The sequence below is a fragment of the Balaenoptera acutorostrata genome, chromosome 4, assembly GCF_949987535.1.
Source record: "Balaenoptera acutorostrata chromosome 4, mBalAcu1.1, whole genome shotgun sequence".
Lineage (NCBI taxonomy): Eukaryota > Metazoa > Chordata > Mammalia > Artiodactyla > Balaenopteridae > Balaenoptera > Balaenoptera acutorostrata.
Window position 1 is genome coordinate 122,329,159 of NC_080067.1, and position 16,424 is coordinate 122,345,582.

Genomic DNA, 16,424 nt, shown 5'->3' on the forward strand with positions numbered 1-16,424 from the left:
TCATAGAGCGTTCTGCCTATGTTTTCCACTAAGAGTTTTATAGTGTCTGGCCTTACATTTAGGTCTTTAATCCATTTTGAGTTTATTTTTGTACATGGTGTTAGGGAGTGTTCTAATTTCATTCTTTCACATGTAGCTGTCCAGTTTTCGCGGCACACCTTATTGAAGACGCTCCCTTTTCTCCATTGTATATTCTTGCCTTCTTTATCAAAAATAAGGTGACCGTATGTGCGTGGGTTTATCTCTGGGCTTTCTATCCTGTTCCATTGATCTATATTTCTGTTTCTGTGCCAGTACCATACTGTCTTCATTACTGTAACTGTGTAGTATAGTCTGAAGTCAGGGAGCCTGATTCCTCCAGCTCTGTTTCTCTTTCTCAAGATTGCTTTGGCTATTCGGGGTCTTTTCTGTTTCCATACAAATTGTGAAATTTTTTGTTCTAGTTCTGTGAAAAATGCCAGTGGTAGTTTGATAGGGATTGCATTGAATCTGTAGATTGCTTTGGGTAGTATAGTCATTTTCACAGTGTTGATTCTTCCAATCCAAGAACACTGTATATCTCTCCATCTATTTGTATCATCTTTAATTTCTTTCATCAGTGTCTTATAGTTTTCTGCATATAGGTCTTTTGTCTCCTTAGGTAGGTTTATTTCTAGGTATTTTATTCTTTTTGTTGCAATGGTAAATGGGAGTGTTTTCTTAATTTCACTTTCAGATTTTTCATCATTAGTGTATAGGAATGCAGAGATTTCTGTGCATTAATTTTGTATCCTGCTACTTTACCAAATTCATTGATTAGCTCTAGTAGTTTTCTGGGAGCATCTTTAGGATTCTCTATGTATAGTATCATGTCATCTGCAAAGAATGACGGCTTTACTTCTTCTTTTCCGATTTGGATTCCTGTTATTTCTTTTTCTTCTCTGATTGCTGTGGCTAAAACTTCCAAAACAATGCTGGATAATAGTGGTGAGAGTGGGCAACCTTGTCTTGTTCCTGATCTCAGTGGAAATGGTTTCAGTTTTTCACCATTGAGGACGATGTTGTCTATGGGTTTGTCATATATGGCCTTTATTATGTTGAGATAAGTTCCCTCTATGCCTACTTTCTGGAGGGTTTTTATCATAAATGGGTGTTGAATTTTGTCAAAAGCTTTTTCTGCATCTATTGAGATGATTATATGGTTTTTCTCCTTCAATTTGCATCTTGACTTTCTGGTGGGCAGGACCGTGTCCGGTGGTGTGTTTTGGGGTGTCTGTGACCTTATTATGATTTTAGGCCGCCTCTCTGCTCATGGGTGGGGTTGTATTCCTGTCTTGCTAGTTGTTTGGCATAGGGTGTCCAGGACTGTAGCTTGCTGGTCGTTGAGTGGAGCTCGGTCTTGGCGTTGAGATGGAGATCTCTGGGAGATTTTCACCATTTGATATTATGTGGAGAAGGGAGGTCTGTGGTGGACCAATGTCCTGAACTCAGCTCTCCCACCTCAGAGGCACAGGCCTGATGCCTGGCCAGAGCACCAAGACCCTGTCATCCACGTGGCTCAGAATAAAAGGGAGAAAAAAAGAAAGTAAGAAAAATATAAAAAAATAAAATAAAGTTATTGTAATAAAAAATAATTATTAAAAATAAAAAATTTTTTTAAAGTAATTAAAAAAAAGAAAGAAGAGAGCAACCAAACCAAAAAACAAATCCACCAATGATAACCAGCGCTAAAAATTTTACTAAAAAAAACACAAAAAAACGGACAGACAGAACCCTAGGAAAAATGGTAAAAGCAAAGCTATTCAGACAAAATCACACACAGAAGCATACACATACACACTCACAAAAAGAGAAAAAGGAAATATATATATATATCGTTGCTCCCAAAGTTCACCGCCTCAATTTGGGATGATTCATTGTCTATTCAGGTGTTCCACAGATGCAGGGTACATCAAGTTGATTGCGGAGATTTAATCAGCTGCTTCTGAGGCTGCTGGGAGACATTTCCCTTTCTCTTCTTTGTTCGCACAGCTCCCGGGGTTCAGCTTTGGATTTGGCCCCGCCTCTGCATGCAGGTCACCTGAGGGCGTCTGTTCTTCACTCAGACAGGATGGGATTGAAGGAACAGCTGATTAGGGAGCTCTGGCTCACTCAGGCCGGGGGGAGGGAGGGGTACGGATGCGGGGCGAGCCTGCGGCAGAGGGTGGCGTGATGTTGCAGCAGCCTGAGGCGCGCCATGTGTTCTCCCGGGGAAGTCATCCCTGGATCACGGGACCCTGGCAGTGGCGGGCTGCACAGGCTCCCGGGAGGGGCGGTGTGGAGAGTGACCTGTGCTTGCACACAGGCTTCTTGGTGGCAGCAGCAGCAGCCTTAGCGTCTCCTGCCCGTCTCTGGGGTCCGCGCTGATAGCCGCGGCTCACACCTGTCTCTGGAGCTCTTTTAGGTGGTGCTCTGAATCCCCGCTTCTCGCGCACCTGGAAATAATGGTCTCTTGCCTCTTACGCAGGTCCAGGCTTTTTCCCGGACTCCCTCCCGGCTAGCTGTGGTGCGCTAACCCCTTCAGGCTGTGTTCACACCGCCAACCCCAGTCCTCTCCCTGCGATCCGACCGAAGCCCGAGCCTCAGCTCCCAGCCCCCGCCCGCCCCGGCGGGTGAGCAAACAAGCCTCTCGGGCTGGTGAGTGCTGGTCGGCGCCGATCCTCTGTGCGGGAATCTCTCCGCTTTGCCCTCCGCACCCCTGTGGCTGCGCTCTCCTCCGTGGCTCCGAAGCTCCCCCCTCTGCCACCCGCAGTCTCCGCCCGCGAAGGGGCTTCCTAGTGTGTGGAAACCTTTCCTCCTTCACAGCTCCCTCCCACTGGTGCAGGTCCCGTCCCTATTCTTTTGTCTCTGTTTTTTCTTTTTTCTTTTGCCCTACCCAGGTACGTGGGGAGTTTCTTGCCTTTTCGGAAGTCTGAGGTCTTCTGCCAGCGTTCAGTAGGTGTTCTGTAGGGGTTGTTCCACATGTAGATGTATTTCTGATGTATTTGTGGGGAGGAAGGTGATCTCCACGTCTTACTCTTCTGCCATCTTGAAGGTCCTCCACATCTTCTTGATCCATTCATCCTTTGATGGATACTTAGGTGGTTTCCATATCCTGGCTATTGTGAATAATGCTGCAATAAATACGGGAGTACAGATATCTCTTCAATCTTCAATATCCTGTTCTCATTTCCTTTGGATATATACCCAGAACGTAGAGTTGCTGAATCATATGGTAGTTCTGTTTTCAATTTTTTGAGGAACCTCCATTCTGTTTTCCATAGTGGCTGCAACAATTTACATTCCTACCAACGGTTCACAAGGGTTTCCTTTCCTCCACATCCTAGCCAACACTTATCTCTTGTCTCTTTGATGATAGCCATTCTAATAAGTGTGAAGTGGTTTTGACTTACATTCCTCTGATGATTACTGATATCTGTTTTATTTCTAAAATGGCATACAATGAAGAAAACCCAAATGGCAATATTTTATCTATCTATTTTTTTATTAATTAATTTATTTTTATTTTTTTTGGCTGCGTTGCATCTTCGTTGCTGTGCGCAGGCTTTCTCTAGTTGCAGCAATGGGGGGGCTACTCTTCATTGCAGTGTGCGGGCTTCTCATTGCAGTGGCCTCTCTTGTTGCGGATCATGGGCTGTAGGCATGTGGGCTTCAGTAGTTGTGGCACGTGGGCTCAGTAGTTGTGGCTCGTGGGCTGTAGAGCACAGGCTCAGTAGTTGTGGTGCACGGGCTTAGTTGCTCCACGGCATGTGGGATCTTCCTGGACCAAGGATTGAACCTATGTCCCCTGCATTGGCAGGCGGATTCTTAACCACTGCGCCACCAGGGAAGTCACTATCCTTTTTTGAGCTATAAATCAGATAACTACTTATTGAAGATAAAATATAAAATCCTCAGTGATTTTTTGGAGGAACCAAAGATCTCAATTCTAATAACTACCACAAACTATTATTTGCCTCTTTGTTTTTAAGGAGTCTATAATTTTTAAAAATTCAAGAGGTAAATATGGAAATAATTTTAAAATCACATCATCAACTTCAAAATCCAAAAACAATTTCTTGTTTAAATATTAAAATAGTCAACAATTTCACTTTTTGTAAACACTACAGTTTTTACTATATGCTAATTTTTCTACATAGTAATCAAGAAGAGCAATAATTGTTAAAGTATACAGCAAATTACAACTTCTTAAGAAAGTCCTTCACTTAGTATCGTATAAATTTATCAAGATCCCTTTATAAGAGAAAATAATTTCATTAAGTTTTTTCTAATTATGGCATACATATATTTTTGTTATATTAAAAATGAGTCATTAACCATTATGTTATGGTAATTTTGCCATTTTAATGATTGCCTAACATTTCATATTGTGGATATTCCATAATAAATTTATCAAGTGCCTCATTGTTGAGCAGTTAATTTATTTCTAATTTTCAGCATTATAAATCAGACTGTGAAAAGAGTTCTCTTCTATACAAATATTTATGTGCATTTCTGATATTGTATCTATTTCACAAACATTTGTGTAACCCTTATTCTATGTCAGACAATATTTTATATCCTTTATAAATGTTACAATATTTAACCTTAGTAGTGAAGTTGATTATCACTACGCTCATTTTACAGATTAAAAAACTGAGACACAGAAGGATTAATCAATTTGACAAGGTCACAGAATTACCAAGGAACTGAACTAAAGTGAAAACTCAGGCACTCTGAACATTACCCTATGTTACCTAGTCTCTGAAGTATAAGTTCTAGAAGAAGAAATAACAGGCTAGAAGTATTAACATTTGAGGATTCTTGACATATTTTGCTAAATTCTTTCCAGAATGTGCTTATAAGTTTACACACCTACCAGCAGTGAAATACAGTGGAAATTTCTATATAACTTCAGCAACAACAGATTTTTTTTTTTTCCTATTTGGGAAGAGATATATCTCATTGCCTTAATTTTAATTTATTTGAATACTATTGGGGTTACAATTTTTAAAATATGACTATTAGCCATTTATTCCTTTAATTTTTTAAACTGCTCTTTGTCAGTTTATTTATTTCTGTGGTTCTTCATTCAACTATTCACTTAGTGTCTATTTTGTACCAGGCACAGTTGAAGTACTTGTGTGAACAAAATGGATAAAATCAATGTCCTCAAGGAACTTAAATTCTACATGGCGAGAGACAACCAATAAACAACAAACATAATAAATAAGTATGTAGTATACTACCTATAAGTCCTATGAGGAAAAACAAAACTTGAGCAAGGTCAGGGAGATCAGGAGTGGTAGGATTGCTATATTGAAAAAATGACATCTGAGCAAAATCTTGAAGAGAAAGTTAGCCTTCTAGGGAAGGAAATTTTCAGGCAGAGGAAACAGCCAGTGCAAAGGTTCTAAGAAAGATCCTGCCTGGTATGTTCAAGGAGCAGCAAGGAGGCCTGCAATGCTGGAGCTAAAGAGCCAGTTCAGTGAAGGAAGAGCTGAGGTCAAGGAGGTATGGGATAGTGGAGGTGTAGCCCCCAAGTCAGGTGGGATTTGTAAACCATTGTGAGGGCTTTGGCTTTTATTGAGACTGTGGTTGAATACTGGATATGTTTAGAAGGTAGGGTCAAAAGTTTTTATGATTGGATGTGGAGTGTGACAGAAAAAGATGTCTATGCTGAACCCAGGTTTTTTGACTAAGGCAACGAAAAAGATGTTTCTCTATGTTTTAACTGAGATGTGTCTTTCTGTATTTTTGTAAAATGTATTAATATATAAATAATTGAAAGCCATTCTATATCCCATACATTATAAAAGTTTTCTTATTTTGTTTTTGTTAATAATGTTTGTGACATACAGATTTTATTTTTTTAATTTGTATGGAGGCAAATTGATTAATATTTTCCATTTAGTTTCTCTGTCTTGGCTTTCATTATTCTGTATACATAAACATTTGCCTATGTTTTCTCCTTACTGTTTTATATTTGATATGTTACTATATCTATAATTTTGAATATGTTATAATTAAGACAAACTCTTTTTCAGTTGTCATTTATTCTTGTGCCATTACTTGAAATGTTATTCACATCATCTACAAAATTACGTTTTGGAGTTTTCCTTTTACTCCCTTAAATGCATATATATTCTTCTGCCAGTATCAAACTTTTAAAATTATTGCTGTTTTGGAATTTGCTTTTCTGTTTCATAGTTAAAGTTATAAACACGACTCTCATTATTCAAATCTTCTTGGCTCATCTCAAAAATTTGTTATTCCAAGTTAAGTAGGAAGAGCTAAGCCATCTCTTCTGGAGATTTTGATGGGAGTCATGTTAAACTTATAGGCGAGTTTAATAAGAATTGCCATTGCTACAGCATTAAATCTTCCATTCCATGAAGAAGTCTTTGAATACTTGCAGAATTCTATACTTACCACTCAGTCTTAAAAATAAAATATATGAGTGGCTCTAAATGTTGCTCTCTTTTAGTTTCCTGGTTCTTAGTTCATTCTATCAATGAGATCTGTATCTTCTTCAGTTGAGGAGAGATTCTTTCATCATATCTGTAGTTACTTCTTCTGTTGTGTCTCCTCTTCAGCAATACTAGGTATCTACATTTTTGCATTTTAATTATTTTCCCCAAAAATTATTCCTCAATCTTCTCTATTATATTACCTTATTCTGTAGGTTATTAAAAATGAGTTTTCTACATTATAATTCTACTCTTTCTTGTTTTTAATGTTGACACTAAATTTGATGTTGACCTTAGTTTCTTAACTCTGTCAGTTCCATTTAATCACGGTCAGTTGCTTGATCATCTTGCTCTTCACTTGTTCCTTCACGGATTACTGTTTCCTTATATATTATTGAGAACACCAAGCAATTCTTTGTGAAATTTCCTGTAATAAATCTTTTAAAAAGTCCATCTTATTTCTAAATCTTGATTGTTGGATCTTTCTTATGTTGCTGATGCTGAATTAGGCACCATTTTGTTGTGTTTTTCCTGTTCACCTCTGCTTGAACAATGAGAGATGAGTATCTAGCTCTGGCACCTGCCCGTATATACAATATTATCCTTGGTTCCTTTTACTGTACACACGTATGGAACTAAATTTCTCTTTCTCATAGCGAGCTCATGTGCTGTTTTATATACAAAGATTCTAGCTAATGCCTGGCTGAAACTTACAGCATATGCTTCTTCTAGACTGAGGAAGAAACTCTTTTGTTTCTCTTTCCAGTTATGATATACAGGGAGAAGACTATATTCCAGAACAATATAAATCCTTTACATTTAAGTGCCAGAAACAGAGCATGCAAAACTATAACAACTACACTTCTTTATTCATAGTCAGCATCCTGAGGCTCAGAGAGGTATTAATGGAGGAGACTAGGGGAATATGATAGTGCAACAACCATGACCGGTTTATAATCTATTTTTTGAGGACTACAAATTTCTATTTGTAGGACTACAGTTTCTATTCTTATATTTAGCATAGGTTTTCGTTGTTAAAATAATAGATACAGAGATCAGTTGAAAATTAAAAATCTTGCAGCTCTAGTCCTTTAAACATGACCCTCCCCAAACTTTCTCTTTCTCTGATATACTTTGGTAGGGAATGGTTTTGCTAATGTTCCTAACTGAAAATGTCCATATATTTTGGTATTTTTGTAAGTATTTCAGTCAAAGGCAAAAGTAAAATTACCCCTTGTTATCCCTCCATTACAATGACGTTTCACTCATCGACTTTTTTAAATAAATTTATTTATTTTTTTAGTTTTTGGCTGTGCTGGATCTTCGTTGCTGTGTGCCGGCTTTCTCTAGTTGTGGCGAGCTGGGGCTACTCTTTGTTGTGGTGCGTGGGCTTCTCACTGCGGTGGCTTCTCTTGTTGCAGAGCACGGGCTCTAGGCCTGCGGGCTTCAGTAGGTGCGGTGCTCGGGCTCAGTAGTTGTGGTGAGCTGGGGCTACTCTTCGTTGTGGTGTGCGGGCTTCTCATTGTGGTGGCTTTTCTCTTGTTGCGGAGCACGGGCTCTAGGCCCGCGGGCTTCAGTAGTTGTGGTGCTCGGGCTCAGTAGTTGTGGCTCATGGGCTTAGTTGCTCCACGGCACGTGGGATCCTCCCGGACCGGGCTCGAACCCTGTGTCCCCTGCATTGGCAGGCGGACTCTTAACCACTGTGCCACCAGGGAAGTCCCCACTCATTGACTTTTGAATGACTATTCTCATACCAAAAGTTTACAAAATAACATACTTCAAAGAATTTTCCCAGTTCTGCTTTGTGAGATAGACCTCATCTAAATGCATATGCTTACCACTAATTATTTTTATTATTTTTATTCTCCAGAGATTCTTATTTACTGTGTTTGACATTCACAAAAAGGTAATTGGGAAATCAAGTATATAAATACAGGAACATAAACAGAGATAAAGAGAAAGTGTTGCAGTCAACCAAAGAAGAGAGATTTCTAGCAATCCAGAAACCCGTTGAAATGACTGATAAAGTTCTAAGGCAGACATTTGTCTCACTTTTTTCATGTTTATTGTGTCTCATGAAATGATTGTATGTGTTTTTTCTTTGCTTGGGTAATGTGATTCCAAAATGAATCTCATCTAAGCCAAAAAAAATTTTTGTATCTTAGATATTCCAATATTTATATAAAATACAATCTAAAATACACAATAAACAGATATTCGAGTACATGAATTTTTAAACCACTCCTTAGCAAAGCAATATTTTCAAGTTTAAGAGATAACATTGAGGGGCTTCCCTGGTGGCGCAGTGGTTGAGAATCTGCCTGCCAATGCAGGGGACACGGGTTCGAGCCCTGGCCTGGGAAGATCCCACATGCCGCGGAGCAACTGGGCCCGTGAGCCACAACTACTGAGCCTGAGCATCTGGAGCCTCTGCTCCGCAACAAGAGAGGCCACGATAGTGAGAGGCCCACGCACCGCGATGAAGAGTGGCCCCCACTCGCCGCAACTGGAGAAAGCCCTCACACAGAAACGAAGACCCAACACAGCCAAAAATAAAAATAATAAATAAATAATAAATTAAAAAAAAAAAAAAAGAGATAACATTGAAATCAAAATTTAGTTTTCTTACCTTTCTGGATATGTAAGTGATTTTAACTTGAGACGTTGAATAGTGTATTTGCATGTGGAACATTGCTGATTTGAGCTCTGAAAATATGCCAAACTAATGCTTGAAATATTTACAACATCATTTAAAAACTGAGCAAGAATCTTGAATTCTTGATGTTTACAAAATAATCTGTTCTTCCTAAACAGAAAATTTAATATCTCATCATATTAGTAATTTAAAATGTAATACAACTTCAAAATCAATATAATCTTATAAACATTAGATAGAAATACCAATATTATAAGGAAAAGGCCAAACAATAAAACATGTGGTAAAGTATTTATTAAAATAATTTAGATAGTAATTAAAAACAAAATAAAATAATAATAATATATATATCCCCACACTCAAATATTTTGGGAAAACTTTTTTGAGAAAAAGTGGGACATCTTGTCTTTCCGATTTGGTATCTAGATTGTACATATAACTAAGATTAGAGAAGTCACATTTTGCTTCTTTTTATAGGCCCCTGAACAACTATCTCCATTCTTTGAATAGACTGGGCCCTCAAATAGTGATCCTTTGTTGTTCTGTGCCACTTTATCATTTCATGGGTCTGCCTGACTCCAAAGGAAACAGCAAAGGAGTATGAGGAGGAGGAGAAAGGTAAGAAAGAGGAGGAGGAGGAAAGAAAGGGAAGGGGGAAGGGAGGGAGGGTGGGTGGAAGATACAAAGGAAAGAAGGAAGGAAGGGGATGAAGGAAGGAGAGAAGAGAAGGAAAGGGAAAGAAAAGAGGAAAGGAAACTGAAAAAAAATCTGTTGAAATAATTTCTTCCTTTGAGGCAACAATGACTTACTTGAACAAAGGTAACTATCACTCATAGAATAGCTGAAAAGCAACCAGCGGGACACCCAGCACTTCTGCCATCTTATATTTGTCCCTGCTCTCTTCTCCTTTTGATTCTCCCACAGCATCTAGATCCAAAAAAGGTTATCACTCCCCTCAAAACCCATCCCTGCTCCCTTGTGGCAGTGACTACCTCCTCTTTCACAGAATATAATGTCATTGGTCATATCTCTAATTTCTGTCCAAGAGCTTATCTAGATTTCTCAGAGATACTTCAGAGTCAACATAGCCAGATGGAAACATGTTGTCTTCCCCCCAAAACTCACATCTACTCCACTGGTTCCAAATACCAACTGTGTGCTCCACCAAGCTTCTGCCCCCAGCTGAGCCCTGTCTGATGAGACCCAGACACATAAACCTGCTGTTATTCACTATGTCTACTTGGATATCTCAAGGATGCCTAAAGCTCACTAAGTTCAAATTTAATGACATCTTCCCCAACACTCACCTCTCACCAAAAAAGAAAAAAAAAAAAAAAGAAAAACAAAAACAAAAACCCTACAACAGGGGTCACCAACCCCCGGGCTGCAGACCAGTACTGGTCCATGACCTGTTAGGAACCGGGCCGTACAGCAGGAGGTGAGTGGCAGCCGAGTGAGCGAAGCTTCATCTGCCGCTCCCCATTGCTCGCATTACCACCTGAACCATCGCTAGCATTACCGGCTGAACTCCCCCTGCACCCCCACAGTCCTTGGAAAAAGTGTCTTCCACAAAACTGGTCCCTGGTGCCAAAAAGTTGGACACTGCTGCCCTAAAACTTAGAAATTTTCTTATAATTTTAAGTGGCACCACTATCTATTGCCCAAGCCAGACAACTAGGCTTTGCCCTTGAGATCATCCTCTCTTTTTTATTTTTTAATTAAAAAAAATTTTTTTAGCATCTTTATTGTTGTGTTAGTTTCTGCTGTGTAACTAAGTGAATTAGCCATATGCATACATATATCCCCATATCCCCTCCATCTTGCATCTCCCTCCCACCCTACTTATACCGCCACTCTAGGTGGTCACAAAGCACCGAGCTGATCTCCCTGTGCTATGCAGGTGCTTCCCACTAGCTATCTATTTTACATTTGGTAGTGTATATATGTCAATGCTACTCTCTCACTTCGTCCCAGCTTATCCTTCCCCCTTCCTGTGTCCTCAAGTCCATTCTCTACGTCTGTGTTTTTATTCCTAACCTGCACCTAGGTTCATCAGAACCTTTTTTTGTTTGTTTCTTTTTTTTTAGATTCCATATATATGTGTTAGCATATGGCATTTGTTTTTCTCTTTCTGACTTACTTCACTCTGTATGACAGATTCTAGGTCCATCCACCTCACTACAAATAACTCAATTTCGTTTCTTTTTATGGCTGAGTAATATTCCATTGTATATATGTGCCACATCTTCTTTATCCATTCATCTGTCGATGGACACTTAGGTTGCTTCTGTGTCCTGGCTATTATAAATAGTGCTGCAATGAATATTGTGGTACATGACTCTTTTTGACTTATGGTTTTCTCAGGATATATGCCCAGTAGTGGGATTGCTGGGTCATATGGTAGTTCTATTTTTAGCTTTTAAAGGAACCTCCATACTGTTCTCCATAGTGGCTGTATCAATTTACATTCCCACCAACAATGCAAGAGGGTTCCCTTTTCTCCACACCATCTCCATCATTTATTATTTGTAGATTTTTTTATAATGGCTATTCTGACCGGTGTGAGGTGATACCTCATTGTAGTTTTGATTTGCATTTCTCTAATGATTAGTGATGTTGAGCATCCTTTCATGTGTTGGCAATCTGTATATCTTCTTTGGAGAAATGCCCATTTAGGTCTTCTGCCCATTTTTGGATTGGGTTATTTGGTTTTTTGATATTGAGCTGAATGAGCTGCTTGTATACTTTGGAGATGAATCCTTTGTCAGTTGCTTCATTTGCAAATATTTTCTCCCATTCTGAGGGTAGTCTTTCCATCTTGTTTATGGTTTCCTTTGCTGTGCAAAAGCTTTTAAGTTTCATTAGGACCCATTTGTTTATTTTTGTTTTTATTTCCATTTCTCTAGGAGGTGGGTCAAAAAGGATCGTGCTGTGATTTATGTCATAGAGTGTTCTGCCTATGATTTCCTCTAAGAGTTTTATAGTGTCTGGCCTTACATTTAGGTCTTTAACCCATTTTGAGTTTATTTTTGTGTATGGTGTTAGGGAGTGTTCTAATTTCATTCTTTTAAGCTGTCCAGTTTTCCCAGCACCACCCACTGAAGAGGCTGTCTTTTCTCCATTGTATATTCTTTCCTCCTTTATCAAAGATAAGGTGACCATATGTGCGTGGGCTTATCTCTGAGCTTTCAATCCTGTTCCATTGATCTATATTTCTGTTTTTGTGCCAGTACCATACTGACTTGTTTACTGTAGCTTCGTAGTTTAGTCTGAAGTCAGGGAGCCTGCTTCCTCCAGCTCCATTTTTCTTTCTCAAGATAGTTTTGGCTATTCGCGGTCTTTTGTGTCTCCATACAAATTTTAAGATTTTTTGTTCTAGTTCTGTGAAAAATGCCATTGGTAGTTTGATAGGGATTACATTGCATCTGTAGATTGCTTTGGGTAGTGTAGTCATTTTCACAGTGCTGATTCTTCTAATCCAAGAACATGGTATATCTCTCCATCTATTTGTATCGTCTTTAATTTCTTTCATCAGTGTCTTATAGTTTTCTGCATATAGGTCTTTTGTCTCCTTAGATAGGTTTATCTCTAAGTATTTTATTCTTTTTGTTGCAGTGGTAAATGGGAGTGTTTCCTTAACTTCTCTTTCAGATTTTTTGTCATTAGTGTAAGGAATGCAAGAGATTTCTGTGCATTAATTTTGTATCATGCTACTTTACCAAATTCATTGATTAGCTCTAGTAGTTTTCTGGGAGCATCTTTAGGATTCTCTATGTATAGTATCATGTAATTTGCAAACAGTGACAGTTTTACTTCTTCTTTTCTGATTTGGATTCCTTTTATTTCTTTTTCTTCTCTGATTGCTGTGGCTAAAACGTCCAAAACTATGTTGAATAATAGCAGTGACAGTGGGCAACTTGTCTTGTTCCTGATCTTAGTGGAAATGGTTTCAGTTTTTCACCATTGAGAACGATGTTGGCTGTGGGTTTGTCATATATGGCCTTTCTTATGTTGAGGTTGGTTCCCTCTATGCCTACTTTCTGGAGAGTTTTTATCATAAATGGGTGTTGAATTTTGTCAGAGGCTTTTTCTGTGTCTATTGAGAATGATTTTTATCCTTCAGTTCGTTAATATGGTATATCACAATGACTGATTTGCATATATTGAAGAATCCTTGCATTCCTGGGGTAAATCCTACTTGATCATGGTGTATTCTCCTTTTAATGTGCTGTTGGATTCTGTTTTCTAGTATTTTGTTGAGGAATTTTGCATCTATGTTCATCAGTGATATTGGCCTGTAGTTTTCTTTTTTTGTGACATCTTTGTCTGGTTTTGGTATCAGGGTGATGTTGGCCTCGTAGAACGAGTTTGGGAGATTTCCTCCCTCTGCTATATTTTGGAAGAGTTTGAGAATGATAGATGTTAGCTCTTCTCTAAATGTTTGATAGAATTCGCCTGTGAAGCCATCTTGTCCTGGGCTTTTGTTTGTTGGAAGATTTTTAATCACAGTTTCAATTTCAGTGCTTGTGATTGGTCTGTTTATATTTTCTATTTCTTCCTGGTTCAGTCTCAGAACGTTGTGCTTTTCTAAGAATTTGTCCATTTCTTCCAGGTTGTCCATTTTATTGGCATATAGTTGCTTGTAGTAATCTCTCATGATCCTTTGTATTTCTGCAGTGTCAGTTGTTACTTCTCCTTTTTCATTTCTAATTCTGTTGATTTGAGTCTTCTCCCTTTTTTTCTTGATGAGTCTGGCTAATGGTTTATCAGTTTTGTTTATCTTCTCAAAGAACCAGCTTTTATTTTTATTGATCTTTGGTATTGTTTCCTTCATTTCTTTTTCATTTATTTCTGATCTCATCTTTATGATTTCTTTCCTTCTGCTAACTTTGGGGTTTTTTGGTTCTTGTGTCTCTAATTGCTTTAGGTGTAAGTTTAGGTTGTTTATTTGAGATGTTTCTTGTTTCTTGAGGTAGGATTTCATTGCTATAAAATTCCCTCTTACAACTGCTTTTGCTGCATCCCATAGGTTTTGGGTCGTCGTGTTTTGTCATTTGTTTCTAGGTATTTTTTGATTTCCTCTTTGATTTCTTCAGTGATCTCTTGGTTGTTTAGTATAGCGTATTGTTTAACCTCCATGTGTTTGTATTTTTTACATTTTTTTTCCTGTAATTGATATCTAGTCTCATAGCATTGTGGTTGGAAAAGATACTTGATACGATTTCAATTTTCTTAAATTTACCAAGGCTTGATTTGTGATCCAAGATATGATCTATTCTGAAGAATGTTCCATGAGCACTTGAGAAGAATGTGTATTCTGTTGTTTTTGGATGGAATGTCCTATAAATATCAATTAAGTCCATCTTGTCTAATGTGTCATTTAAAGCTTGTGTTTCCTTATTTATTTTCATTTTGCATGGTCTGTCCATTGGTGAAAATGGGGTGTTAAAGTCCCGTACTATTATTGTGTTACCATCGATTTCCCCTTTTATGGCTGATAGCATTTGCCTTATGTATTGAGGTCCTCCTATGTTGGGTGCATAAATATTTACAATTGTTTTATCTTCTTCTTGGATCGATCCCTTGATCGTTATGTAGTGTCCTTCTTTGTCTCTTGTAATAGTGTTTATTTTAAAGTCTATTTTGTCTGATATGAGAATTGCTACTCCAACTTTCTTCTGATTTCCATTTGCATGGAATATCTTTTTCCATCCCCTCAGTTTCAGTCTGTATGTGTCCCTAGGTCTGAAGTGGGTCTCTTGTAGACAGCATATATACAGGTCTTGTTTTTGTATCCATTCAGCCAGTCTATGTCTTTTGGTTGGAGCATTTAATCCATTTCCATTTAAGGTAATTATCGATATGTATGTTCCTATTACCATTTTCTTAATTGTTTTGGGTTTGTTATTGTAGGTCTTTTCTTTCTCTTGTGTTTCCTGCCTAGAGAAGTTCCTTTAGCATTTGTTGTAAAGCTGGTTTGAATTCTCTTAGCTTTTGCTTGTCTGTAAAGGTTTTAATTTCTCCATCAAATCTGAATGAGATCCTTGCTGGGTAGAGTAATCTTGGTTGTAGGTTTTTCCCTTTCATCACTTTAAATATGTCCTGCCACTCCTTTCTGTCTGCTGAAAGATCAACTGTTAACCTTATGGGGATTCCCTTGTATGTTATTTGTTGCTTTCCCCTTGCTGCTTTTAATATTTTTTCTTTGTATTTAATTTTTGATAGTTTGATTAATATGTGTCTTGGCGTGTTTCTCCTTGGATTTATCCTGTATGGGACTCTCTGCACTTCCTGGACTTGATTGACTATTTCCTTTCCCATGTTAGGGAAATTTTTAACTATAATCTCTTCAAATATTTTCTCAGACCCTTTCTTTTTCTCTTCTTTTCTGGGACCCCTGTAATTAGAATGTTGGTGCATTTAATGTTGTCCCAGAGGTCTCTGAGACTGTCCTCAATTCTTTTCATTCTTTTTTCTTTATTCTGCTCTGCAGTAGTTATTTCCACTATTTTATCTTCCAGGTCACTTATCCGTTCCTCTGCCTCAGTTATTCTGCTATTGATTCCTTCTAGAGAATTTTTAATTTCATTTATTGTGCTGTTCATCATTGTTTGTTTGCTCTTTCGTTCTTCTAGGTCCTTGTTTAACGTTTTTTTTATTTTCTCCATTCTATTTCCAAGATTTTGGATCATCTTTCCTATCATTACTCTGAATTCCTTTTCAGGTAGACTGCCTACTTCCTCTTCATTTGTTTGGTCTGCTGGGTTTTTACCTTGCTCCTTCATCTGCTGTGTAGTTCTCTGCCTTCTCATTTTGTTTAACTTACTGTGTTTGGGGTCTCCTTTTTGCAGGCTGCATGTTTGTAGTTCCTGTTGTTTTTGGTGTCTGCCCCCAGTGGGTGAGGTTGGTTCAGTGGCTTGTGTAGGCTTCCTGGTAGCGGGGACTGCTTGTGTTCTGGTGGGTGAGGGTGGATCTTGTCTTTCTAGTGAGCAGGGCCGTGTCTGGTGGTGTGTTTTGGGGTGTCTCTGAACTTAGTATGATTATAGGCAGGCTCCCTGCTAATGGGTGGGGTTGTGTTCTTGTCTTGCTAGTTGTTTGGCATGGGGCCTCCAGCACTGCAGCTTGCTGGCCATTGGGTGGAGCTGGATCTTAGCATTGAGTCAGAGATCTCAGGAAGAGGTCTCGCCAATTGATATTACGTGGGGCCGGGAGGTCTCTGGTGGTCCAATGTCCTGAACTCAGCTCTCCCACCTCAGAGGCTCAGGTCTGACACCAGGTTGGAGCACCAAGACCCTGTCAGC

At 38.6% G+C, this 16,424-nt stretch overlaps 1 protein-coding gene across 1 annotated transcript in view; it reads right to left on the minus strand.

The window, feature by feature from the left end:
• LIPI (lipase I) overlaps nt 1-16,424 on the minus strand; it is a 69,395-nt gene that overhangs the window by 10,768 nt on the left and 42,203 nt on the right. Inside the window, exon 9 of the mRNA XM_057545583.1 lies at nt 9,097-9,273. Coding sequence (XP_057401566.1) covers nt 9,097-9,273 — 177 coding nt within the window. The remainder of the gene's footprint in view (nt 1-9,096; nt 9,274-16,424) is intronic.